Genomic DNA, 27,113 nt, shown 5'->3' with positions numbered 1-27,113 from the left:
TTTCAGCATTAAAGGTCATCTGTGCAATCACAATATTGGTTATAAAATATATTGAAATATTGAACATGAAGAAAAATCAGTAGTGTATAGGTAAAAAGATGTAAAAAGATCAGTGTCGGTTAATGTCTGAATTTTCTTTGATCTGATACAGGTCCGATGCTGTTGATCACAGAGTACTGCTGTCACGGTGACCTCCTCAACTTCTTGCGTCAAAGAGCAGAAACATTTGCAAACACTTTTCTTGGTCTTCAAGGTTTCCCAGAGGATTCAAACCTCTACAAGAATGTGACCGTTCAAAATAACCATTCTACAAGGTATGTTCATGTCAAGTCAAGTCAACCTTTATTTTTATAGCACATTTAAAAACAACAGAAGTTGACCCAAAGTGCTTTACAGATCAAGCAAGAATAAATAAACACATTTAAAAACAACATCATACATTCTATCAGCTTCAAAAAACTATTTCATGATCTATTCAAAAGCCAAAGAAAACTGATTATTTTTTAAAGAAGACTTAAAAATGGCTAGCGATGAAGATTACCTCGCATGGAAAGGAAGACTATTCCATAATTTCGGACCCTTCCCCGAAAAGACATGGTCACCCTTAGATTTATAACGGCAACAAGGAACCGTCAACAGCAGTCGGTCAGAAGACCTGAGTGCTCTAGTTGGAGAGTAAGGGTGTAAAAGGTCACTAATGTATTTCGGTGCGAGAAGAGATAGTGCCTTGTTAACAAGTCAAATTTTTTAAATCCACCCTGAATTTAACCGGGAGCCAGTGTAGAAATTCCAAAACTGGGGAAATATGATCATTCATATTTAACTTTTTCTTAATACTCTTACTGTCAGTGTCATATGATGAAAGGTTTGCCTTGTACTACCACTTATTTGTTTAGCAACCTTGATCAATGTTATGTTATTACATTTCCAAGCATTCTTCTTCCTACCCTGCTGGAAAAACATAAGCACATGAAGGGTCAGACACTTTTTGTTGCAAGGTGGTTTACCAGGTCAAAACTGAGGTCCTTCAGCTTTTTGGGACTAATTGGATCAGCTGCCATCAGAAGCTGGTTTTAGATTGATTCTCATGAGGGAATTATACCGATTTGAAACTTGTAAATATAGATGTGACCAAGGCTACGTTCACAAGGTCAGTCCAAATCCGGTTATTTATGTATCCGATTGTTACAAAAGTCCATACTGTGTACTGAAACTTGTGTGTCCATGCCACTCTTTCGTTTTCCAGAATATGGATTGGTTTCTACCCAGACAGCAATATGGTGTCGGCCCAGATCTGGGACACATGGATTCCACATGTACTAGATGTGGCCCAGATCTAGACGGACACTATGTTGCTGTCTGGGTATGGAAATTACGTTTTGTTGGTAGGCATATGGTTCTTCACCAGTTTCAAAATTTTCAAAAAGTCAATAGGAGTTTATTGACAACACTTAGTGGAGACAGAATACAGGTAAGTGATATGAACAATGATACTTTGGAGAGCGGTGAGCAGGCGATGAGTGGAATGGTTCTTCTTACAGGCATGGAGACTGATCGTGGGTGAGACGGATGGCTGGAACAAAGATTACTGGAGACGCTGGAGATGAAGACGCTGGAGTGTAGACATGGGAGACAATCGAGATGCTGGAGTGGAGACGCTGGAGTGGAGAGTCAAGGAAATCAATAGCAGGGTAAGTTGTCCTCTTCATATGAACAAGACCGGACAGTAAACAGAGGTGAAGAGTGTGTCTTTATAGTGGTGGTGATGATGAGGAGCAGATGTGTGTGATCAGGAATGATGTGCAGGTGGGAACAGAGGAGATTGATGGGAAGTGCAGTGCAGGAACCTGGCAGACCTGTAACAGTACTCTCCCTCCCAGTAGGCGTGACCTCGCGCCGTAGAAGATCCAACCGTGGAGGGGAGGTGGGCGTCCTGGAGTCTAGACTGGTGTAAGCAGGTGGGTGCAGACTCCAGGGCGATGTTGGACTAGCAGGTGACCAGAGCTGGACGACAGCTCAGGGGACCAGGACAGAGCTGGCATTGAGGGTATATGGCCCCCCCAACATTTTCTTGGGGAGATCCAAGTGTCACTGGGATGGACTCTGGACGGGGTCAGAAACTGGAGCTCCCACTGGACTCTGGAGGAGGACAGAGACTGGACAATCAGGCACGGCAGCGGCCATCTTACAAAAGGGCTCAGGCGCGGCGGTGGCCATCGAAACTCTGGAAGGGAGGTCTCGACGGAACAAGACTCTGGAAGGAAGGTCTCGGGGGATGAAACTCTGGAAGGGGGGTCTGGACAAGACGAGACCCTGGAAGGGGGGTCTGGACAAGATGAGACTCTAGAAGGGGGGTCTCGACGGAACAAGACTCTGGAAGGAAGGTCTCGGGGGATGAAACTCTGGAAGGGGAGTCTGGACAAGACGAGACCCTGGAAGGGGGGTCTCGACGGGACGAGACTCTAGAAGGGGGGTCTCGACGGGACGAGACTCTGGAAGGGGGTTCTCGACGGGACGAGACTCTGGAAGGGGGTTCTCGACGGGACGAGACTCTGGAAGGGGGGTCTTGACGGGACAAGACTCCGGAAGGGGGGTCTCGACGGGACGAGACTCTGGAAGGGGGGTCTCAGTGGGACGAAACTCTGGAAGGGGGGTCTGGACAGGACGAGACCCTGGAAGGGGCGTCTGGACAAGACGAGACTCTGGAAGGGGGGTCTGGACAGGACGAGACCCTGGAAGGGGCGTCTGGACAAGACGAGACTCTGGAAGGGGGGTCTCGACGGGACGAGACTCTGGAAGGGAGGTCTCGACGGGACGAGACTCTGGAAGGGAGGTCTCAGTGGGACGAAACTCTGGAAGTGGGTCTGGACAGGATGAGACCCTGGAATGGGGGTCTCGACGGGACGAGACTCTGGAAGGGGGTTCTCGACGGGACGAGACTCTGGAAGGGGGGTCTGGACAGGACGAGACCCTGGAAGGGGGGTCTCGACGGGACGAGACTCTGGAAGGGGGTTCTCGACGGGACGAGACTCTGGAAGGGGGGTCTCGACGGGACGAGACTCTGGAAGGGAGGTCTCAGTGGGACGAAACTCTGGAAGGGGGGTCTGGACAGGACGAGACCCTGGAAGGGGGTTCTCGACGGGACGAGACTCTGGAAGGGGGTTCTCGACGGGACGAGACTCTGGATGGGGGGTCTCGACGGGACGAGACTCTGGAAGGGAGGTCTCAGTGGGACGAAACTCTGGAAGGGGGGTCTGGACTGGATGAGACCCTGGAAGGGGCGTCTGGACAAGACGATACTCTGGAAGGGGGGTCTCGACGGGACGAGACTCTGGAAGGGGGTTCTCGACGGGACGAGACTCTGGAAGGTGGGTCTCGAAGGAACGAGACTCTGGAAGGGGGGGTCTCGACGGGACGAGACTCTGGAATGGCGGCGGCCATGACGGAAAGGGAATCCGAATCTGCTTCTCACCCACAGGATGTTTTCGATGTATTCCCTCGAGGAACATGTGGTGGCAAAAGATGGAAATTGCCCGAAGAGTGGATTGTCCAGACCCATCCAAAAGAGGGATTTGAGGGTTGCATCTTGAACAAGGTGGAGGAATTCCTCTATGTAAGTCTCAATTGGGCGGTGGTCCTGGGAGATGGAAAGAAGCAGATGAGCCGGGTCTAGGGGACTGAGGAGGATGCCTATATTGTTATCGGTCAGTAATAGGTCCGGTTTTCTGTTACGGAAGCATACTCAAGAGATGGATAATGAAGTTAATAGGAGTTTATTGACAACACTGAGTGGAGACAGAATGCAGGTAAGTGATATGAACAATGATACTTTGGAGAGCGGTGAGCAGGCGATGAGTGGAATGGTTCTTCTTACAGGCATGGAGACTGATCGTGGGTGAGACGGTTGGCTGGAACAAAGATTACTGGAGACGCTGGAGATGAAGACGCTGGAGACAATGGCGATGAAGAATTAAGGAATTCAATAGCAGGGTAAGTAGTCCTCTTCGTATGAACAAGACTGGACAGTGAACAGTGGTGAAGAGTGTGTCTTTATAGTGTTGGTGATGATGGTGATGATGAGGTGCAGGTGTGTGTGATCAGGAATGACGGGCAGGCGGGAACAAAGGAGAGTGTTGGGAAGTGCAGGAACCTGGCAGACCTGTAACATTATATTGTAATTTTCTGCACTTTGCAACAACACGACCTTGTTTCTGCAGCGACTTTCAGGATTTTTCCTATAACAACGTCTGACCTGACGTTTATCGTGGAATGAGAAATCACATAAACCATGTGAAATCCGATCAAAGCGTTCAGACTGAAATGGATTTCCACAAATGCGATATGAATAAGATTTCAAACCACATATGAATGTAGCTTGAAACTGATTTTTAGCTGTGAATTTTGGCCATTCACAGCTAAATCTGATCGAATATCAATCGGGAATGCACAAGTTATCAGATTTGGACTGTGAACATAGCCTAAATGTGCTGTGTCTGTAGTGTCTCTTCTATTGTCAAACATGTAAACCTTTTTCTTTTAGGATCACTTGTCATGGCTCAGAGAGCTACAATGACGCACAATCAACACAGATGTCAGAAGACCTTTGTCAGGGTAAAGTAATAAGCAGGCCAAATGTTCTGTAATTGGAAAAATTGGGCATCCTTATCATTTTGGACGTTTCCAACAGAATCTTGCAATGAAGGAGTGGGGGACGTGTGGTCATTGGATAGTATTGATTTGCTGAAGTTCTCCTATCAAGTGGCACAGGGAATGGAATTCCTAGCCTCCAAAAATGTAATATATCTCGGTTATATGTTACATATATGTGTGTCAAATTTGTAGCTAATGAGGAAGTTTTTGTGTGTAAATATGCCTGCTGCTTGTTATATAATGCAATGAATATGTACTGGGGCTGCTGAGCTACAAAATATCAATAGGATATAAAATCAGACCTGAGGACAAAATGGGGAATTGATATGAGGAAGTTCTATGCACTACTTATAATGCTACTTTTTAAAGACTTTTTTTGTTGTTGTCATTTTGGAAATTTGACAGCCACAGTTAAATTTTACTTTTAATATAGAAAAGAGTTGAACAAATGTGATTAATTGTTAGGGAACTAAGTAATATACAGTACATTTTAATTATTGAACTATTTCTTTATAGATGCCAACCTGCACAGTAAGACTAATTATGTGAGAGATTATGTAATTTTTTGTTGTTGTTGGTACACTGTAATTTTATAATGCTGTTTATGATCAGTGTATTCACAGAGATTTGGCTGCACGGAACGTTCTTGTGTCTGACCGCAACATTGTGAAGATCTGTGATTTTGGCCTTGCACGAGACATCATGAATGACATGAATTATGTAGTAAAGGGAAATGTAAGTTTTCTTTTTCTTTTATTATGAACAATTCAACATTTTCAGGACAGATTTCTAACAGCTTGCTCCAGCACAAATCCTCTTTTGGCATTAAAAATTGGTGCTGAAAAGGCACGGAAACGTAATTTTTGCGGCTGACCTTATTTGCATATGCATTTGTTGCATTTTTCCTTTCAGACAGACAATTTATGTGAGGAGAGTATTTAAATGAATCATGCAAGGTGATTTACTAAGGTTTTGCGCTCGTCAATTCACTGGTATTTGTGCCATTATTTAAAGTCCCCCTGTAGTCAATAATTTTATCCCTAAAACTAATCTTTGATCAGCAAAATTACATATTTAAACGTTTTTTCTTTGGAAAAAAAATTCGTCATGCCTTGAAATAGCTTGAATGTAACTCGACACCCTTGCCTCATAATGAGCTTTGAGGAAATTGCCCGTTTTTTTGTTAAGACTGCAGCTGACTGCCACCATTTTCCAGCCCCCACTTATGTCACAAAAACTGCATTCAAATTTCCATAGTCTATGCAAAATCTCCAACTTCCATATACAACCTGCATGAACATTTTCAATCTGGCTTTCATTTATTTCATAGTACTGAGACTGTCAAGATTTCTAACGATTTACTTGTTGCGGATGACTCGAGAATTCTTACAATATTAATTCTTTTTGATTTAACTGCTGCATCTCGCACAGCATCCTATTAGATGGGATACACTATAGGAATTGTTGGTACAACCATGGCTTGGTTTAAATCTTATCTCTCAGGTCACACCCAATTCATACAATTAAGGCAGTTCCGGTCAAAGCCAGCCCAAATTAATTCTGGTGTCCCACAGGGATAGGTTTTGGGCCCCCTGCTATTTATCATTTATCTTCTTATTCTTGGTAGAAATTTCAGGAAATTTGGCTTATGTTATGCTGATAAAACTCAGGTTTACCTGTCTCTACACTCTAAGTCTACTTCCGTTCTTCCTCTGCCTTAACTTTCTAATTGACTGTCTGAAATTTAAATTTGGTTCTCAATCAATTTATGATTGATTTAATAGCAGTAAAGACAGAAATTATTCTTGTAGGCTCAAAGAATAATCTGAAAACGTCTAATTGTTTTTCTGTTAGTATTGGTAATTTCCTTAGTTTCCTGTATTACACATGTTAAGAGCTTGGGTGTTATCTTTAACAGTATTCTGACACTTGAAACTCATATTAATAATGTTACTCAGACAGTCCTTCCACATATACGTAACATTAACCGTCTCCGTTCTGTCCTCTCAATGAGGAGCACTGCCATCATGGTCCATGCTGTAAAGCTTTATTGTCTTCCTTCTAATAATTTCTGGACCTTTTTTGGTAAAACATTTCCCCTGTTCCTCAAAATTTGCAATTTTGCTCCTTACTTCTAAGGCTCTTTTACACACTTGCTCCCTTTTGATTGTATGATCTTCTTTCCATATACACTTGTACTTGGATCATCTTTTACATTCACTAGTTCTCCCTCCGATGTGTATGATTACTGAAGTCTCAAGCTTCAGCTATGGTCTCTTACTGTCTTATTCAAGACAGTCCGAATTGTGACAGTCTTTAACCACTTTCACACAGCGCGTTGATCCCATGAAATTGGCGTAAAATTGGATTGATGCCGGGATGGGGACGTATAGTAACATTGCCGGGATCCAGTGGCGTCATGCCCATTCAAAGTGGGTTAGCACGTGCCCCCTCAGATTTTTCCTCCCTGATAATTTTTTTGTCACAACTTTATTCCTATTATGCTCCATAATATACCAGAGCCTATAACGACTCAAATGTATTCTTCTGGATGTGTAATAAATCGGTCAGCATCAGCCCACCCCTTTTTCCTAATATGGCTTCTGTGTATATCAAATCTAGAGCGCTACGCGCATAGCGCTCTAGAATCTTTGCTGTGTATGTTCAAGCAACTCACTCGTCTCGCACGTTGAGCTGGCAATGAAGTGGTAAGTAGGCAAAGCAACAAATCGGCATTGGATTAGTTATCGGATGATATTAAAAGGTAGTGGGATTATTTGTGGTTGACCTGGAAATTTTAACTTGATCAAAAAGTTATGGATTTGATATTAGCTGCGAATTGAGAGCATTAACTTAAGTTGTGTCAGTGTAACGTTATCGATAGCTAGCCTAGTCTAACCGTAAATTAGTTGGCTAACGTTACTGCCATACAAAGCCATAGTAACATTATCTGATCGGTTTTGAAACATCTGTTGTGTTTTGTCTTGTGTCAAAGTCTCCAGCTGGTTCAATTGTTTTCAGTTTTAATAGAAACGAGGGTGTTAGATTTGTTGTAGGCTAACTGCAAAATCCAACCTAACATTATCCAACCTAACATACACTAACATTATACATTTGATTTGATTACTTTTTTACATTTCTGTCAAATATTAACCATTTTCAAATAAACATGGTAGTGTTAACCTTATTCAGCACTGAAATCTGTCAAACTTCTTTCAAAGTCCTTCTTCACATATTAATATTAAAATAACTTAATTTCAGAGCACCACAAAGTCAGACCTCAGCACCTTTATGTACCTTTAATGTAAGATCGTTCTTAGGTCACATACCAATTTAAAATCATAACATAAAAACTGCAATGGTACTGTTTTTAAAATCATGTGTAGTAGGCCTAAGTGTACTGTAAGTGTGTGTGTGTGTGTATGTGCGTGTAAACATGCTTTAATGAAGTAGACTTCAAAAGCTTTTGAATTTGAGCTTACAGTTCTTTCATCAACCTGTCTTTTACATAAACTTACAAAATAGATACTTTAACTTAGTCCTCAGATAGAGGAGGGTTGCTGCTAGCTCCGTTAAAGGTATTTCTGTCCCTCCCAAACTGCATTGAAATGGTATGTTTAGCAGCCAGAATTTAAAAATGTTCAAGGGGAGAAACCCCCTGACCCCTCCTAACATGATCCATATCACCCGTCAGAAAACAATTGCAACGTCTCAGATTGTGCCCCCCCAGAATTTTGGCTTGCATGACGCCCCTGCCGGGATCGGTCCAGGAATGCGCGCTGTGTGAACAAAAGCCAGGACCAATGTCGTAAAAGGGTATTTTATTGCTCTTAGAAGAAAGTTTGTGTTCGTCATCAACAAAGAAAGAACTAAAAATGTCTGCAAACTAGGATGAAGCAGAGACCAGGAGCTTCTCACTATCCGCGCTGAAGCTGAGAGCGCTCGCCAGCTCTGTGGAGCGGGACGCGATGTGTTACTGTACGACCAAATCCAGAAAAAAAAGCTTGAACATGGTTTCTCAAGATCGAAAGCACAGATCATTAGTAAACTTAAGACGCTGCGTAAAAAAATCCACCAAGTGCACGTCTACAATGGAGAGAGCGACAGCGGAAGATTAGACTGGCCTTTCTACAACACATCCTGTGTGTTTACGGGATGTGTGTGAACGCACTCACAGATTCCAGAAAATCACTCGCAGTGTAAATGAACCAAAATCAAACGATCCCGGGACACATTATCCATGTTTTTCTGTCTTTAAAACTCAAATCTTACCTTGTTAAACAGGCTTTCTGGTTTTATTGCTCGTGATGTTCTTAAGATGCACTTGTGTGTTTTAGGCCAAACTGAGGGCCTACCACCTGCCTAATATTGTGAAGGCCTCATGCATCGAAGCATGAACTCCACAAGACCTCTGAAGGTGTTCTGTGGTCTGTGGGACCAAGACATTAGCAGCAGATCCTTTAAGTCCTGCAAGTTGCAAAGTGGGGCCTCCATGGATCGGATTTATGGGTTTGCTAAGATCTGGGGAAATTGGAGGCCAACACTTTGAATTCTTTGTCATGTTCCTCAAACCATTTTAGAAATTTTTTTTGCAGTGTGGCAGGGTGCATTATCCTGCTCAAAGAGACACTGCCATCAGAGTACATCTTTGCAATGTATGTGGTCTGCAATAATCTTAGGTGGTACGTGTCAAAGTAACATTCTCATGAATGCCAGGACCTTATGGCGCTTTTCCACTGCATGGTACGGCTCGGTACGGCACGGCACGCTTTGGCGCTTTTCCACTGCATGGTATGGCTCGGTTCGGTACGGCTCACTTATGGCGCATTTCCACTGCATGGTACGGTGCGGTACGGCTTGCTTTAAATGGTACCACCTCTGTTGAGGTTCCAAGCGTACCGTACCGATACTATAATGTGACGTGAAAACACTGCAGATCACTGATTGGTCAGACAGAATCTTCATTTCAGCGTCATTGTATTTGCGACACGAGACACTAAACCCGCTATATTTAAATAGCCAGACAACAGCCAACGCGGTAGCACCTGTTTTTAGAGTATTTACTTGACAAAAAAAGTAAAAAAAAATCAAACAAGAAATGGCTGAATCGTGGTCAGTGGACGAGGTGCAGACGTTCCTCTCGTTGGTTGCCGAGGAGCGGAAGTAGCACAGCTCTTAGCCGCACACGGCTACCACCGGACCTACAACTATTAACGATCAGTCCCACCCACTTTGAAGCGGTACTAACTGCAGTGGAAAAGCAACCGAGCTAAAGCGAACCGAACCATGCCGTACCGAGTCGAGTCGTACCACGCAGTGGAAAAGTGAAGCGAGCCGAACCGCTCCGCGCCGAGTCGAACCGTACAGAGCCGAACCGAGCAGTACCATGCAGTGGAAAAGCGAAGCGAGCCGAACCGTTCCGCGCCGAGTCGAACCGTTCGAGCCGAACCGAGCCGTACCATGCAGTGGAAAAGTGAAGCGAGCCGAACCGTTCCGCGCCGAGTCGAACCGAACCGAGCCGTTCCATGCAGTGGAAAAGCGAAGCGAGCCGAACCGTTCCGCGCCGAGTCGAACCGTTCGAGCCGAACCGAGCAGTACCATGCAGTGGAAAAGCGAAGCGAGCCGAACCGTTCCGCGCCGAGTCGAACCGTTCGAGCCGAACCGAGCCGTACCATGCAGTGGAAAAGTGAAGCGAGCCGAACCGTTCCGCGCCGAGTCGAACCGAACCGAGCCGTTCCATGCAGTGGAAAAGCGCCATAAGGTTTCCCAGCAGAAGATTGTCCAGAGCATCCCACTGCTTACACCAGCCTGCCTTCTTCCAATAGTGAATCCTGCTGCCATCTCTTTCCCATGTTAACGACACACACGCACCCGATCATCCTCCTGAACTCAGATAAAAGGTGATTCATCAGACCAGGCGATCTTCTTCTGATGTTCCACGGTCCAGTTCTATCCATTGATTTCGGTGGCGGACAGGGGTCACCATGGGCACATTGACCGAATAACAATAAGCAAACGTGGAAGGGAATTAATGTATAAATAAAATTAATAGAAAATCATAAAACATTAATCAATTCAGCATGGATTGTGTGTGTTTTATCATTGCATTTAGAGTATCAGTTGGTAAACATATTTTCCCTTGTACCCATCTTTGGCAAAAGTGATTTCATAATTTGTTTTATTATTGATCTCCTGCAGTGACACCATTATATGAGAACTGAACTAAGCTGGGCCGGGTTTCCCGATAACGATGTATTTTAGCTCTTAACATGAACGTGCGAGAACTACTTAAGAGTCGCTGTCCATTTGTGAAATTCTGAAATATAACCTTATATGGATTCCTATTCTGAACGTTTAACCTAATAATCGTCATCTGTTGTGGATTAGCAATCAAGACAAGTCTATATAAAGCACCTACAGGCGGAGGCACTGACAAAATGGCGAAAAAAAAAAAAAAGATACCTTTCAAAAAGATTAAATTAAAGAGTGCCCTTACTAAACAGGGAGGAAGATGAAGAGGTGGAGGAGGAGGACGACGACGGAGATGGCATGGGACCACATAATGGCCAACAAAGAAATGGCCAATACATGGCTGGTTCTCTTACGTAGAGTTCTCTCGTACTGCGTCGAAGAACGCTACGGGAAAGATATTTCTTTGTCGAGATTGAAGCCTAAAATTAATCCTTAATTTTGTAATATTGTAAAACGCTTTTCTGAAGCATACAACCTAGGCGGAGCAATACAGCTCACCCATTGGCTGCTCTGCCAGAAAAGCACAGCCTATGCGAGGCCAGAGACGCTGACCAATGAGGACGCTTCGCGCCCTTCTGCGTCACCTCCCGCCCAAACAGGTGTGGCCTAGGCCTATAAATACGAGCATAGCTGTCTAACACGCCGATTTTCTTAAATTCACGAAGCTGCACGCATCGCTGGATTGGATTCGAGCCGCCACAGCCGTTTGGAACAAGCACCTCAGCAGGACGAGCCCTTACCTGAAGCCGCTGGTCATCGCCGCCTTCAGCCGCCGTTCCCTGCTGCGCTTCTCCGGCGTGGAATATCCTTTACATTATGTGTGTGTGTTTTGTGTGTGTGTTCGCCGTCGCGTCACACAGTTTTTCCACACTAAAAGAGCCGAGCGTCTTTTTCAAGATGTCTCGCACCTCCTGTGGCTCGTGTTGAGCCCCACTCAGCGTCGGGGACCACGTGCTTGTGTTTCCTGCCTGTGAGTATCACGCAGCTTCAGCTCTCGTCGATGGCGGCTGCCATCACTGTGATTTGATGCCTACGGTGACTCTGCGGACTCGCCTGGCGTTCAATTACTGAAGCTGCATCTTTTCCGCCCGCTGTAGTGCCGCGCCGTGAAAAGCGCCGTGCTTAGCGGAGCCCGGAACCTACCCCCACCACGAGGTGCTCGCCGCTGCTGCCGCCAGCTTCTCCGCCCGCTTCGCTGGACTCTCTGATCGACGGACAAGGGCCGCTGTGTGCCGCCGCGTCCGTCATGAACGAGGAAGGTGAAGCCGCGCCTGTGGAGGACGACTGCTTTTCTCTCCCGCTTCGGATGGGCGAGCTCCGAGGATCTCCCCTCCCCCGCCGCTCATGAGCGTCGACGGAGAAAGACCAGCATCGATGCGCTTACCGGCTGGATGGCTGTTTTTCTGCAGAGGAACGTACGTTACCGTCCTCACGACCCGCGCCCTTTTCTGCCGCCGCGTCCGTCATGAACGAGGAAGGTGAAGCCGCGCCTGTGGAGGACGACTGCTTTTCTCTCCCGCTTCGGATGGGCGAGCTCCGAGGATCTCCCCTCCCCCGCCGCTCATGAGCGTCGACGGAGAAAGACCAGCATCGATGCGCTTACCGGCTGGATGGCTGTTTTTCTGCAGAGGAACGTACGTTACCGTCCTCACGACCCGCGCCCTTTTCTTCCTGAATTCACGAAGAAATCGCGGGGTCCCGGAAAGCCCCGTCTTCAGCCAGGATGCGCACATCTGCTTCGAGGGAAGCTACAGTGTTAAAATCCCGCCGCGGCCGGATTTCACTAGAATGTCTCGCTCGCACAGTCCCAACATACGCGACCGTGCCAGTGTATTTTGCAGTCACCAAATCGGCATCAATGCTCGTTTGCCTGCACACAAACGCCGTTTTCACGACGCCCCAGGTAAATCTGAAAATGTATTTTCTGGTGTCCCGGCCACGGCCGATGGTGTGATGTGTGTATCCGTAATGCCCACGACCCTGTGCCCATTCGTACACACAAGCACAGCCCTACACAATACAGGGCTTGCACACATAAAATCGACTCGTCGATTGTGCAATACATGTAAGTTAGTGAACGTGCCCGCTTTTCAGTGCCCACAATCACTACACACTGCATGTCCCGTGGTTTCTGTAAAAACGAAACGAATGCACGGTCAGTCGGTTCTGATAGACAGTACTCTCTGTGCTACACGGTGTCCCGGCCACAGCCGATGATGTAATGTGTGTAACTGTATGCCCACGACCCAGTGCCCATTCATACACACAAGCACAGCCCCACACAATACAGGGCTTGCACACATAAAATCGACTCAATGTCGATTGTGTATTATATGTAGTGAGCGTGCCCGCTTTCAAGTGCCCACAATCACTACAAGCTACATGTCAACATGGTTTCTACGGAGACCGCGTGCTCTCTCTCTCTCAGCTGAGAGAGCTGAGCGCGCGCGCGGGCTGCCCGCTCGATAAGCGCGCCCCCGCATCACGCCATGTTACAGCACACGACTGCTCTCGTGTCGCCGCCATTTCGCGACCAGAGCCCGGTTTTTCAACCCGTGCAAGCACAGCCCCGTACAACACAGGGTCTGCACACATAAAATCGACTCAGGTCGATTGTATTTTACATGTAGTGAGCGTGCCCACTGTCCAGTGCCCACAACCACTACACACTGCACGTTCCGCGGTTTTTCTGTAAAAACGAAACCAACGGACGATCAGTCAGTTCACAAACACAGTATTCCCGGTGTTATAAATGTGCCCGCTACCACGCGCCCACATTTATTCACAAATATACGAGCCCTACGGGCAGCCCCGTTCAACACAGGGTTTGCACACTTAAAATCGACTCAGATCGATTGTGCTTTACATGTAGTAAGCGTGCCCACTGCCAAGTGCCCACAACCACTACACACTGCACGTTCCGCGGTTTCTGTATAAACGAAACTAACGAACGGTCAGTCAGTACACAAACACAGTGTCCCCGGTGTTATAAATGTGCCCGCCACCAAGCGCCCACGTTTATTCACAAGCATAACGAGCCCTACGGGACTCGTCCCGCGCGCTCTCTCTCGACACAGAGAGCCGAGCGCGCGCGGGATGCATACTGTGTTAAACATGCCCCCCGCCTCAGACGCCACGGCGTCCATGTCACAGCACACGGTTGCTCTCGTGTCGCCGCCATTTCGCGACCAGGGCCCAGATTACATTCAACCCCTAGTCACACGTGCAGATGCATGGGAAAGACTACCCGGGGTCTCAGAATGGGTGCTAGAGACTATAAAAAGAGGCTATTCGCTACAGTTTCATCGACGCCCTCCCCGTTTCACGGAGAAAGTCGAAACCACGGTGAAAACAGAAGTAGCACATCTACTTCGAGCCGAAATAGCGAAGCTATTGAGCAAAGGGGCCATAGAGCCTTTATCTCAGAGCGAAGGGGGTCTGTACAGCAGATATTTTCTGGTACCGAAAAAAGACGGGGGTCTCAGACCCATTTTAGATCTCAGGCATCTGAACAAAGCGCTGACAAAGCGAAAGTTCAGAATGCTCACGACCAGAAGAATCCTCGCGCAAATTCGCCGAGGAGACTGGTTTATGGCGATAGATCTGAAAGACGCGTATTTCACATACAAATTGCGTCACGTCACAGGCGATTTTTGAGATTCGCCTTCGAGGGCCGGACATATCAGTACACAGTCCTGCCATTCGGCCTGTCTCTAGCACCTCGTACATTTACAGTGTGCATGGACGCGGCGCTGGCACCCCTGAGACTCCGAGGCGTTCGAATTCTGAACTATTTGGACGATTGGCTAATTCTGGCTCAATCGCCGTCAGAACTCGCTCACCACAAGACACTAATACTCGATCACCTCGAGTGCTTAGGTCTGAGAGTCAATTGGGAGAAAAGTTCACTGTTTCCCAGTCAAAGGATCTCCTTTTTAGGACTGGATCTGAACTCACTGTCTATGACAGCACGGCTGTCATCACAGCGCAGGCGAAATACCCTGCAAATGGCGAAATCCTTCCGCAGCGGCCACATAGTGCCACTCAGGAGATTTCAGAAAATGCTGGGCCTCATGGCCTCAGCCTCAACAGTGCTGCAGTTGGGCCTGCTGCGCATGCGCCCACTACAGTTCTGGTTGAGAGCGCGCGTACCGCGCCGAGCATGGTTACACGGTCGTTATCGCCTCAAGGTCACTCAGGAATGCATTTCAGCCCTGACACCATGGAGAGCGTCAGACTGGTACCGGTCAGGTGTAAGCCTGGGGACTTCCTCGAGCCTGAAGGTGGTGTCCACGGACGCGTCCACCTCAGGCTGGGGAGCACTGCTCGACGGCAGACCGCTCTTTGGCCAGTGGGCAGAGCGGGCCAAACTACCGCACATAAACTGCCTGGAAATGATGGCGGTGGACTTGCGCTGAGGCGCTTCTGTCCCCGGATAAAAGGACACCACGTCCTGGTCCGCTCGGACAACATGTCGGTAGTAGCCTACATAAACCGCCAGGGTGGCGTGAGATCCCGAAACCTATTCAGGTTAGCGGAACGCATACTGGTGTGGGCCCAGCACAACCTACGCTCGTTAAGAGCAATGCACGTGCCAGGCCACTTGAACGTAGGCCCGGACAGACTCTCACGGAACAACGTTCCTACGGGAGAGTGGTCCCTACACACACAGACAGTGCGTCTGCTGTGGAAAACGTTCGGCAGAGCGGAAATAGACCTGTTTGCAAACCAGGAAAACGCTCACTGCCCAGAATTCTTTTCGAAGAGCACGAACGCGCTGGCCAGAGTCTGGCCCCGCCGTCCGCTCTATGCTTTTCCTCCTGTCTCACTCCTGCCTCAAGTGCTGGAGCGTATCAAGGAGAGCGGATGCTCAGTACTACTGGTTGCTCCATACTGGACGAATCAGACCTGGTTCCCAGCTTTGATGCGACTGAAAAGTACTGCCCCGTGGCCGATTCCAGTGAGGAGAGACCTCCTCTCACAGGCCAAGGGCTCGATTCTGCATCCTCACCCCGAGCTTTGGTCCCTACACGTATGGGCCATAAACGGGTACCCGCTAACCTCCCAAGAGGAGTGTTAGACACGATCGAACAAGCTAGGGCTCCGTCTACTAGACGACTCTACGCTTCCAAATGGTCGGTGTTCTCTGGATGGTGTTCAGATCAAGGTCTGTCACCACTTCAGTGTGGAGAACCGGAGATTCTCTCCTTCTTGCAAGAGCTATTGGATAAGGGAAGAACCCCATCCACGCTCAAAGTCTATGTGGCTGCCATATCAGCGTTCGTTAATCCAACGCTTGGCCGTTCACTAGGCAGGAACGACCTGGTGGTCCGCTTCCTTAGAGGCGCCAGGAGGTTAAACCCTCCGAGGCCTCCTTCAGTCCCCGTTTGGGACCTTTCTACAGTGTTGAACGCTATGAAAGGGGCCCCTTTCGAGCCTATTCACTCAGTTGACATGAAACACCTGTCTTTCAAGACCGTGTTTCTTTTGGCTCTCGCTTCAGTGAAGCGTGTGGGAGACTTGCAAGCGCTCTCAGTGAGAGTTTCTTGTATGGAGTTCGGGCCAAACGACTCTGTAGTCGTATTGAAACCGAAGCATGGGTACGTGCCTAAGTCCCTCAACACACCGTTCAGGGCTCAGGTCATCTCCCTGTCGGCCCTGCCGGCCTCAGAGGACGGAAATAGCTCCCTTTGCCCGGTCAGGGCATTAAGAGCTTACGTGTCCCGCTCCGCTGTTTTTCGACAGACGGAGCAGCTCTTTGTTTCGTTCAGCGGACGCTCCAAGGGGCGAGCCGCGACGAAACAGAGTCTGTCTCGATGGGTAGTGGACGCCATTGCGCTAGCCTACGCATCTAGAGGTTTGGAATGCCCTTTGGGCATCAGAGCACATTCCACGAGAGGCATGGCCTCTTCATGGGCTTGGTATAGCGGAATCTCGTTACAAGATATCTGTATGGCGGCAGGCTGGTCCTCCCCGTCTACATTTATTAGGTTCTATAACCTAGAGGTTCCTGCGTTGCAGGCTAAACTGCTCTCGGTCTAGAAGACTATGTATAAGTGCTCCTGCCCCGCGCTGCGGCCCAGGTCACTTCAATGTTAATATGTATAAGTGTTCCTGCCCCGCGCTGCGGCCCAGGTCACTTCAATGTTTAATATGTATAAGTGTTCCTGCCCCGCGCTGCGGCCCAGGTCACTTCAATGTTTAAGCATCACTCACTGACAATGTGTCCCATGAGCATGCTATTACCCCTCATATATATCTATATTTACATATATATGCTATTATGCCTTAAGAGGCACTACTATAAGGGATGATGCTATTTTAGCCGCTCTCCTTATACTTCTTGGGGTAGGCACTTGTATACCAGGGCGCGCGCGCCCTTAGGTGTCTGTGTCGGTCCAAGAGCACGCACGGCGGTTTACATAGGGTTCCCGTAGCGTTCTTCGACGCAGTACGAGAGAACTCTACGTAAGAGAACGTACTCGGTTACTAACGTAACCTCGGTTCTCTCTAGAAGAAGGAACGAGTACTGCGTCTCATGGCCGTGCGTGTCCACGCTGCGTCGCTTCATTGACGAAAATCGGCGTGTTAGACAGCTATGCTCGTATTTATAGGCCTAGGCCACGCCTGTTTGGGCGGGAGGTGACGCAGAAGGGCGCGAAGCGTCCTCATTGGTCAGCGTCTCTGGCCTCGCATAGGCTGTGCTTTTCTGGCAGAGCAGCCAATGGGTGAGCTGTATTGCTCCGCCTAGGTTGTATGCTTCAGAAAAGCGTTTTACAATATTACAAAATTAAGGATTAATTTTAGGCTTCAATCTCGACAAAGAAATATCTTTCCCGTAGCGTTCTTCGACGCAGTACTCGTTCCCTCTTCTAGAGAGAACCGAGGTTACGTTAGTAACCGAGTACGTTTTCGTGCACATCATTGACAGATTGTTTTTAATTCATCCCTATTTTGCCCAGTCTTTGAAGCATACTTTTTTTTGTTAATTAATTTAATTTAGGTGTGTACTTCTATTTTTTCTTCCCTTTTTAATTATTTAATTTATAAAATTCATTTAAACAAAAAACGAGTACAATAAAGTACAATCAAAACCTTATATTATACTCACGTTGCAGTGTAATCTGTTAAATCTAGATAAAAGTGTAATCTGCCGGTTGTCCTGCAGGTGTCCTCATAAATCTGTCTTCTTACGATGCACTTGGGGATTTACGGTTACTCCAGAGCACTCGTAGTTCTACGAAGATTTTCAAGTGCTACTTAAATTACGATGCTTTTGGGAAACAGGCCTTAATATTAAGATCAATCGTACGATCGTTTTTACGAACTTCTTAGGCTTACGATGCTTTTGGGAAACGCAGCCCTGGACGATGACATCACGGTTTTCTCTGAGGGCTATATATATAAATGAATTAAATTAATAACTTTTTTACAACAAATGTGAACCATCACTGAACTTTCTTAAAGGAGAACTCCGGTCAATTTTAACACTGAGCTAAATTTTGAGTCATTTTGGAGTGCTGTTAATACAGAGAACAACGACAAAATCGGTGTTGCCTACACAGTGTTATCCTCTTTTTAAAATGTGCACCCTATTGACTTGAATGGGGCACTGCATTAGATGTGAAAGATATTAATAAATATGTTAATGTTAATTCAACAAGCGCACATACCTGTATTTACTTCCCGTTTTTGGTCGAAGTCCACAGTAGTCGACTGTCGAGTTCACGCGCGTGATCATAGGTAACTACTTCGGTAACGACCTCGACCGAAAACAGGAAGTAAATACAGGTATATACGCTTGTTGAATTAACATCATTTTTATTCATATCTTTCACATCTACTGCAGTCAGATTCACTCGTGTTCACTCTGAAGGAATCACTCACATGGCTGGGCACTTGTGACACATCAAGGATGTTAAGAGAATAAAAGCAGGTTTAAAACTTGCCCCATTCAAGTCAATAGGGTGCAAATTTAAAAAAAGAGGATAACACGGTGTAGACAACACTGATTTTTGTCGTTGTTCTCTGTATTGACAGCACTCCAAATGTACTAAAAATTGAGGTCAATGTTAAAATTGGCCAGAGTTCTCGTTTAAGCTGGACTATGACGCTATTTTCTTCGAGAAACAAACTTTGTTGCATTATTTTCCTGTTATCACTGTAAAATTGAAACACTCTGTATTGTAAAAAGCGCTGTATAAATAAAGGTGACTTGACTTTTTGCACTCTGTTTGTCTGGTTCTACAGGCTCGGCTGCCAGTAAAATGGATGTCCCCTGAAAGCATTTTTGAATGTCTCTACACAGTACAGAGTGATGTCTGGTCATATGGCGTCCTTTTGTGGGAGATCTTTTCCTTGGGTAAGTGAATTTACTTGTTCATACCTATTAAAATGTTAATTTCATGACGGTATCTTGTTGGTATTATGGTGCTTTTTCTGTTTTTAGGAATGAGTCCTTACCCTAATGTTGTGATTGATGCACAATTCTATAAGATGATTAAAGATGGTTATCATATGCCACAACCAGATTTTGCCCCTCATGAAATGTGAGTTTATAAACATTCGTAAAGTTTTAGAAACGAAACAATAAATACTAAGCACATCTCTATAAGTGACTTGATCTTCTGTAGGTACTCAATGATGAACATGTGCTGGAGTCTGGAACCGACTGTGCGTCCGACCTTTGCCAACATCAGAGAATTTATTGCAAAGTTGTTGCCAAAGCAATCCAGTCAGGTGAGGCGTCAAAGCACAATTTCCTCTGGTGTAGAAGCAAACATAATATAGACATGTTTCTTGTATTTATCATTATCGTTTGTTCAGTTATCTATAGCCGCGTTTCCACCGAAATTACCCGGAACAACCAGGAACTTTTTTTGCCCCAGACCGGTTGCTTTCTGCGTTTACACCGCGCTCTAAAGTACCGGGAAGATTATAAACTGCGCTCGACGGCTCCTCCCAGTTTGCGGCGGACAGTAATCAGTTTTGAGCGCTACATTTATAATAAGTATGGAGGAGATTCAAACTGTGCTGCAGTTGTTTGTGATGTATTGGTTTACTAACGAGGTAATTAACTAACGGCAGAAAAGAGACGAGCACTGATACTAAAGTGTGTTCAGAAAGCTCGTAATGCTATAAAATTAGACGATGTGGACATTGACCGTGAGACGGCTGAGACGAACGTGCAGAAAATGTCCTCTTCCACAAATACGCTTAATAAAGCCTGAAGCTCGTCGTCGGTCCAGCTGTGTTTTTTTATTTTTTATTAAATTTCACATTTGCAGACAGACGACTCTCACTGCATGAAGCCACGAACCTCAATAGATTTTTAAAAATGCCGGTTAAAATAGAATGCTGCGTGGAGTCGTCCAATCAGAATGCGGCGTGAACACAACCAATCAGCATGTTCAGCGCACAAGTCCCGCCCCCGAAAGTTCCTGAACTTTGAAAAAGTACTACCTTGCCAGCAGGGACTTTCGGAGGGGGAAATATTTACCCGGAACTTAATTTAGACCCTTATCCCTGCGGTGTAAACACACCGAGTACCAGCCCACAGTTCCCAGTTCCTGGGGGAAGTTCCCGCGGGGGAAACGCCAGTAGCACCTCATTGCAGTACACGATATCCAGGGGGCGGAGTTGGATCCAGCTCCAGGGGGCGGAGTTGGGTCCAAATCCAGGGGGCGGAGTTGGATCCAGATCCAGGGGGCGGAGTTGGATCTCTGCATTTCGATTGGTCGACAGATTCCCAACACGTCATACCTTTAAAACACCGTGTTGTTGCTCTATCGTTTCCGCATTGACTCGTAACTAGAGTTAGTTATTCTTTTGACGGAAAAACAAACTTGCTGAAAACAGATTTCATTTAATAATGTTTCAAATAGTTACAAACTCTGTCATTTGTACATTGTGTGAATGTGCACCTTTAATTACGTATAATGGTGAGCAATAGCCAAGTATTTTATTAGAATTTTTTAATTTAGAGAAAAGTTTGATTTTACTCCAAAACATAAACAAAAATAATAATAAAAAAAATTACGTTTCACCTTCCCTGAAAAGCCTTTGGTTCCTTGTTACATGCAACAATAAATATATCTTAAAAAGAAGAGTATTCTTTGATTGGCTGATCCTTTACCCCTCTCAGTAGTCCACATGCACTTTGACTTCAAATACTTACAAGTATATTAATAAGTATGCACTTCTACTTTTATTTGAGTAATATTAAATCAAGTTCAAAATCAAGTAGAAATTATGTGACTGACTAAATTATAGCGGCACTAATTTTATACTTAAAGCTAGGGTAGGTAATGTTGGAGAGCTAGCCAGATTTGAAAGTGGCACCTCTTCTAAGCTCCGCCCCCTCCGGTCAGTGCTCCGTCCAAAGCTACGCCCCCCCCACAAACATGAACGCGCATCCACATTTGGAGTCAGCTGCATGTACCTACCAGTGATGCGCGGGTTGATCCAAAATGAGCGGGTGCCTGCGCCCGCGGTTACGAGTTATCCAAAAATATTTTTAATGATATTCGGGTCGCGGTCGGTCGGGTCGTTTGAAATAAAGATGCCAATTAAACCTTTGTAATTTATATAGTACTAGACACAATGTTCTATGAAATACATAGGTCTACACTTTAATGTCTGAATGCGCGAGGATGACGCACAAGCTCAGTCAGAGATGACAGCGGGAAATCCTTATTTACCTTTTAAATGTTGAGCGCGTTTTTAACTTTTGAATAAGCTGACGCGGGACAAAATGCCCGATTTCCCAACACGTTGAACTGAGCAATGCCATTGTGCCAATTTAATAGGCTACTTTTATACGCATATAGCTCAGTAATGTCAGTTTTATGTATTTGCTGAGAGGGGGCGGGATTTTTGTTGGGAAAGTCCGGGGAGAGACGCACACTTCGATTAGACTGGATAAACACAGCATCTTAATTGTTAAGAAAATGAAACGAAATAAATGAATAAATCAAGCCTTTATTACAAAACACTAGGCTATATCATACAGCATTCAGAAAAAATGCGCACCCCTAGTTCCTCCGTCTATTGCCCATGACGCGATGAGCATTTACTAGCTACTTTAAAAAACGCAGGTCGGGTACAATATTTTCTTTCTTTTTTTTTGCGGTCCGAGTTGCGGGGCGGGTTAGTTGAAAACGTCGGTCGGGTGCGGGTTGTTTATACATTGACCCGCGCATCACTGCTGTGCACGCAGTGGTGCTCGGGCACGAGACATGAAGGCATCTGATTGGTTCTTTACATTCGCACCGAATGGCAGTGATTGGTCAGAGTTTTTACTGTCCTACAGCTGCTACAGAGGTCAGATTTTTTTCATTCCTTTTTCAGAACACATAATGTATTGACTACTATCAGAATGGAAGGACCATTTCACCCAGTATAAAAAAAATGTTTCTGAACAGGATTACCTACCCTAGCTTTAAGTTACTTCACAAGGGCATCTGACTTGCATAAATACATGCAAAATGCATTACCAGCACAATGAAAAAAAAGTATATATAGTGGGAGGAGTTGGATCTGGTTCCAACTCCTCCACCTGGATATTGTGTTCTGCAGTGAGGAGCATCTCGGAAACGCGGCTATAGATTCAAGTTGCGTTTTTTGATGCAGCAGAAAGTGTTAAATGATGGTTCAACTGGTTCCCTGAGTTCTCCTGAGCCCATCTGGCTGTAGTTAACACAGTAGCTCGATGGTTCCTCATGCAGTGCCGTCTGAGGACTCGGAGGTCACACACATTCCACAGAGGTTTCCTGCCCTGCCCTTCCTCTTTGCATTTTACTAAAAGTTGCACACAAATTGCAAAACTCAGTAATTAAATAAATGTTTTTTGGTCCTCTTAAAAAGAACTGAATGTGCTTACTAAACATACAATTAAATTAATTATTGCAACACTTAAAATAATTATAAAAATTTTGGGGTCTCATCCACAGCACACAAGCAGAGCAAATTTAATTGTACGTAAACTGTCCCGCTGAACTGCTTTGTGTGTGTGTGTGTGTGTGTGTGTGTGTGTGTGTGTGTGTGTGTGTGTGTGTGTGTGTGTGTGACGGCACAGAGGCACCTCGCATACACTTTACTGTAAGACTTAAATCGGTTGCATTGCACATCCCACTGAGTCTCTAAGGTTTTGTGGCTGCAGCCATACAACAATACCAATACTTTATAAATACATATTTAGCAGCAACACATAATTCAACTGTAATAAACTTCTTCCGCAGAATGAAAGCATGTATCCCGAGTTTGAGCGGCTCCTGGCGGTGTCCCATGCCAGCAGAGACGAGGCCCAGCCGTTGATGAGGAACAGTTTGACCTAACTATACATGCTTCAGGTTTCATGTCTGTATCTAGAACTAGAGCTAACAAGACCAGTCACATTTCTATATACTGCTCTGTGTGTGTTTTTACATTGATAACGTTGTTATATAATGATTTTGTGAATCCTTTATAGCAGATCATTTAGTATTTTACTGTTTGAAACCCATGGTAGCTAACACTTTATCAAACATCTTTCCATCTTCTGTTTATTATTTCTTTGTGATGTTTATTTATCTTTTTATTTTGTTCATTTTATGTTAGCTTTTGCTTTTTGTCACTGATTATAATTGATAACTGTAAAATAGTCAGAGCCGGACAGTAACGGAGTACAGTACTTAAGTACAATTTTGCGGGATCTGTACTTTACTCGAGTATCATTTTTGGGGAGTACTCATGACTTTACTCAAGTACATTTGAGAGGCAAATATTGTACTCTTTACTCCACTACATTTCTATCCATAACCGTGAGTACTGAGTACCCGTTACTTAAAAAAGAAAAAAAATACGTCTCAAACCCTCAATTTGTTGTTTCCCTCTCAAACGTGACTGGATTATGCAGGCGTCACTGATTGGGACAGCCTATCAGCAATCAGCTTTCAGGTTCAGGTTCAGAGGTGTGTCAGAACATTGCTATATTGCCTTCTTTGCTGGTTTAGGTTTATTGATTTGATTGATGAAAAAACAGAGAAACTTGTACACACAATTGTTAGTTCAAATGTGGGTGCAAAAAATCCATTAAAACTCTAGCAGAGGTTTGTCAGAGCGTTGCCATTGTGCTATTGACTTGTGGGCAAGTGCGAAATGTTAAATAAAGCAACGAGGTAAAAAGATGAAAATTACTTAAATTTAACTTTCAATTCCTTTTACATTCTCCAAGGTATTAACATTAACATTTTTCATAACTCCATGTAGGATGTTTCTGTACATAAATGTAAGCACTGTGGCAGTAGTAATGCAATATTTCTAAAATGTACTCTTGTACTCTTGATACTCAAATACTTTTAAAAACAAGTACTTCAGTATTTTTACTCGAGTAGACATCTGACTAGTACTTTTACTTGTACTTGAGTAAAATTTAGCAAGGGGTATCTGTACTTTTACTCAAGTAATGAAGCTGTGTACTCTGTCCGCCTCTGAAAATAGTAAACTACCGTTTGATTTCATACTGTATCATACACTTTTAAGCATTTTAAAACAAATTTGGGGGAAACAACATGTGTGCCACAATTATTGGCACCCCTGGAAATAAAATTCAAAAAGTAAAAGCTTTTACAGTTTTTAAAGAGTAAAAAAAAAGTTTATTCCTTTTCATATTGTACATTAACTTCATCTGAAGGATTAAGAGCACAGGTTGTAAGCCACGATTTCTTGTTTTACTTTGTCATACAGTGGATATAAAAAATGTCTATGCCTCTGTAAAAAATAAATCATATCAGAAACTACGAAATGCCACATTTCAGAAAAAAAAGATACTTAAAATAACCCAAAGTGTGCACAACCTTTTGTAAGTGGATGTGTTCAGAAAGAACTGATCATCAAGCTCATGAGAAATAGTGCACACTTCTCTTCACATTATTATGTGTGTGTTTTTGTTCTTTTATATTATGCATGTATTATTGTATATGATGTTTATCCTGATCCTCCGTCTGTCTTCATTGGAATGGATGGCATTAATAGTGTAGTTTTGTATTTGATATAAGTTATTTTGTCTTTTTTATATTGACTATTGTTGTGTTATTGTGGGCCGTGGGTCTCCCTGAAGTTTATACACCCACTGGTCTTTCTTTTACTGTGAAGCTCTCAACTTTACATATTTTTTCCTACATCTTAATAAAACATTTATTGGAGATATTCTTTGTTTGTGAAGTTATTTATTTTTGGGAGGGAGTCATGCGTTTATTTATTATTTATTGCGACTTAACCCTGGATGCTCGTAATAACCCGAAGTGACTCTGATTAACTTCACATAAATCTCAACTATTCTTGTAAGATTTTATTACATCTTCTTGGTTGCTACTACAAGAGCCACAAAGAGCTTACGAAGCGTCTCATTGCCGAAGCATTAGATACAATGGATGATAGTGAAGATATTCACTCCATCTGTGATAAAGTGTCGGGTCAAAGGTCACTCTTCGGCTAAAGATATTTAAGCATTTTTCCATAATGGGGTATCGGTTTTGTAATATCGGATTCACCGATAAATGGTGCCATCTTGTGGATATTTTGAGAACTGCATTCAAGACTGCCATTGCCATGACTGTCATCAACGGTGTTCAAAGATAAAATAACCAACCTCCCTTAATTAATACACTTATTTTAACATAACAGCCATTAATGCACAAATGAGATATGTTACAGAAACGCTTGATATGTACTTTAAACTCGTCATAATGTAATCTCGCCCACTTAAAGAGCTCACAGGTAAATCATGTATAAAATGAACCAGCAGTCAGGATTTTGATATAAACGCTTTTACACAGCAGTTTTATTTAACAAAGTCCCTTCCATATGGACACCTACAAACCTACAAAATAAAACAACCCAGGCAGTACACTGAGGTACAAGTGGAGTGAAGAAATGAATAATACTCCAAACAAACAATTCATTCACCACAGCATTTACCTTTATGTGACACCCTCACACCAAACCACTGCATCCACTAAAAACCAGCGTGGATGTGCAGCCGCCTGCCCTGGGAAAACCTAAAAAGAACAAACACAAACACATTTAAACAAACAACTCAGCAATCCTTCATTCTCATGAACACAATGCTATGTCATTACGTCCCAACAAATGTCTAGTCAAAAAGAGGGACTCAATCGACATATGCTGAGCACACTTAAAACACAATTTCCATATAAAACACCATATTAAATAAAACCTGTAGAAAACAAAACTCTAAATTAAACGGATAACAATCCGTGCCAGTCCTACAATAAAAATGCACACGTTAGTACATTTCTAAAGCAAAAATAATTAATAACAACTATCGATTCGGCTAATACCTGGTTTTAGTAGCTCGTGCTATCCACTGATATAGGTGAATTCAGGTAGAGTGGGACATCAGGTACAGTGGGACACTTAAGCTTTTGGGCACTGTAAAGGGTTCATTTTGTAAGCCAATCACAACAATTGTTACTGTGTTGTAGCTGAATGTCTATTGAATATGAAATAAAGGTTGTGATTGGTGTGACATCACAGATGTGGTCCAGTTGTTATTTTTCAAATTGCTTGACTCCTGAGACGTCACGGTAAGCCACCCGGCAAGTGTAAAGGCCCTTTCACACTGGACGCGATTTTGACGCACGAATAATTCGCGCGATGGTTTTATTTTTTGATCAGCTGTTGTGTAATGAGTGCTTACACACCGAACGCGAATGTGCTGCGGCGAAAAAACTACTTTTTTTTTTTCGCTTCGATGTCGATTTTTTTTTTACTTTTGCGGCGACAGAAAAGGCTTCAGCCAATCACACACAGTGGATTGTTTATTTGATTGCATGTAAACGTAGCCCTCACCTCAGCAGATCGCCAGACGCCGCTCCGGACCGATTGGTTCCCTGAAGTTAGTGCTTTGTCTCGTCAGATGCGGTGCCACTGTCTGAACGAGCTCCTCAAATTGTCCCTATTTCGCACGCGAACTATTCGCTTTTTCGTTTCGCTTTTTCGTGTAACGTTACGCGTCCGGTGTGAAAGGGCCTTAAAGCTATTTTAGAATAATAAGGTTGATAATTCTATCACTTATGATGTAACAATAAAACTTTTGCTTTTACATATATTTAGACTGTCTGTGTATTAGAGATAAATAACAATGAGCATCTAACTGTATAAAATATTTGTGAAAATTAGATTCACAGCACTGTCCCACTCAACCTGAC

General features: G+C 44.6%; 1 protein-coding gene across 2 annotated transcripts in view; it reads left to right on the top strand.

Annotated features, from left to right (window-relative positions):
* The window catches only part of csf1rb (colony stimulating factor 1 receptor, b), a 79,410-nt gene extending 54,322 nt beyond the window's left edge, over positions 1-25,088 (top strand). Inside the window, exons 14-22 of one of the 2 annotated variants that reach the window (XR_013794473.1) lie at positions 152-314; positions 4,541-4,611; positions 4,688-4,794; positions 5,263-5,385; positions 19,153-19,264; positions 19,352-19,451; positions 19,536-19,641; positions 23,142-23,564; positions 24,382-25,088. Coding sequence is in view for 1 of the 2 variants with exons in the window: in XM_079585042.1 (XP_079441168.1) it covers positions 152-314; positions 4,541-4,611; positions 4,688-4,794; positions 5,263-5,385; positions 19,153-19,264; positions 19,352-19,451; positions 19,536-19,641; positions 23,142-23,237 (878 nt within the window). In the remaining variant the exon portion in view is untranslated. Of the gene's footprint in view, positions 1-151; positions 315-4,540; positions 4,612-4,687; positions 4,795-5,262; positions 5,386-19,152; positions 19,265-19,351; positions 19,452-19,535; positions 19,642-23,141 lie in introns of both variants that reach the window. The other variant, XM_079585042.1, reaches the window with a different exon arrangement.
* The last annotated feature ends 2,025 nt before the right edge of the window (positions 25,089-27,113 follow it).

This window comes from Phoxinus phoxinus, assembly GCF_949152265.1.
Source record: "Phoxinus phoxinus genome assembly, chromosome: 17".
Taxonomy (NCBI): Eukaryota; Metazoa; Chordata; class Actinopteri; order Cypriniformes; family Leuciscidae; genus Phoxinus; species Phoxinus phoxinus.
The sequence above is the reverse complement of the archived record's forward strand: the minus strand, read 5'-3'. Positions and strand labels throughout refer to the sequence as shown.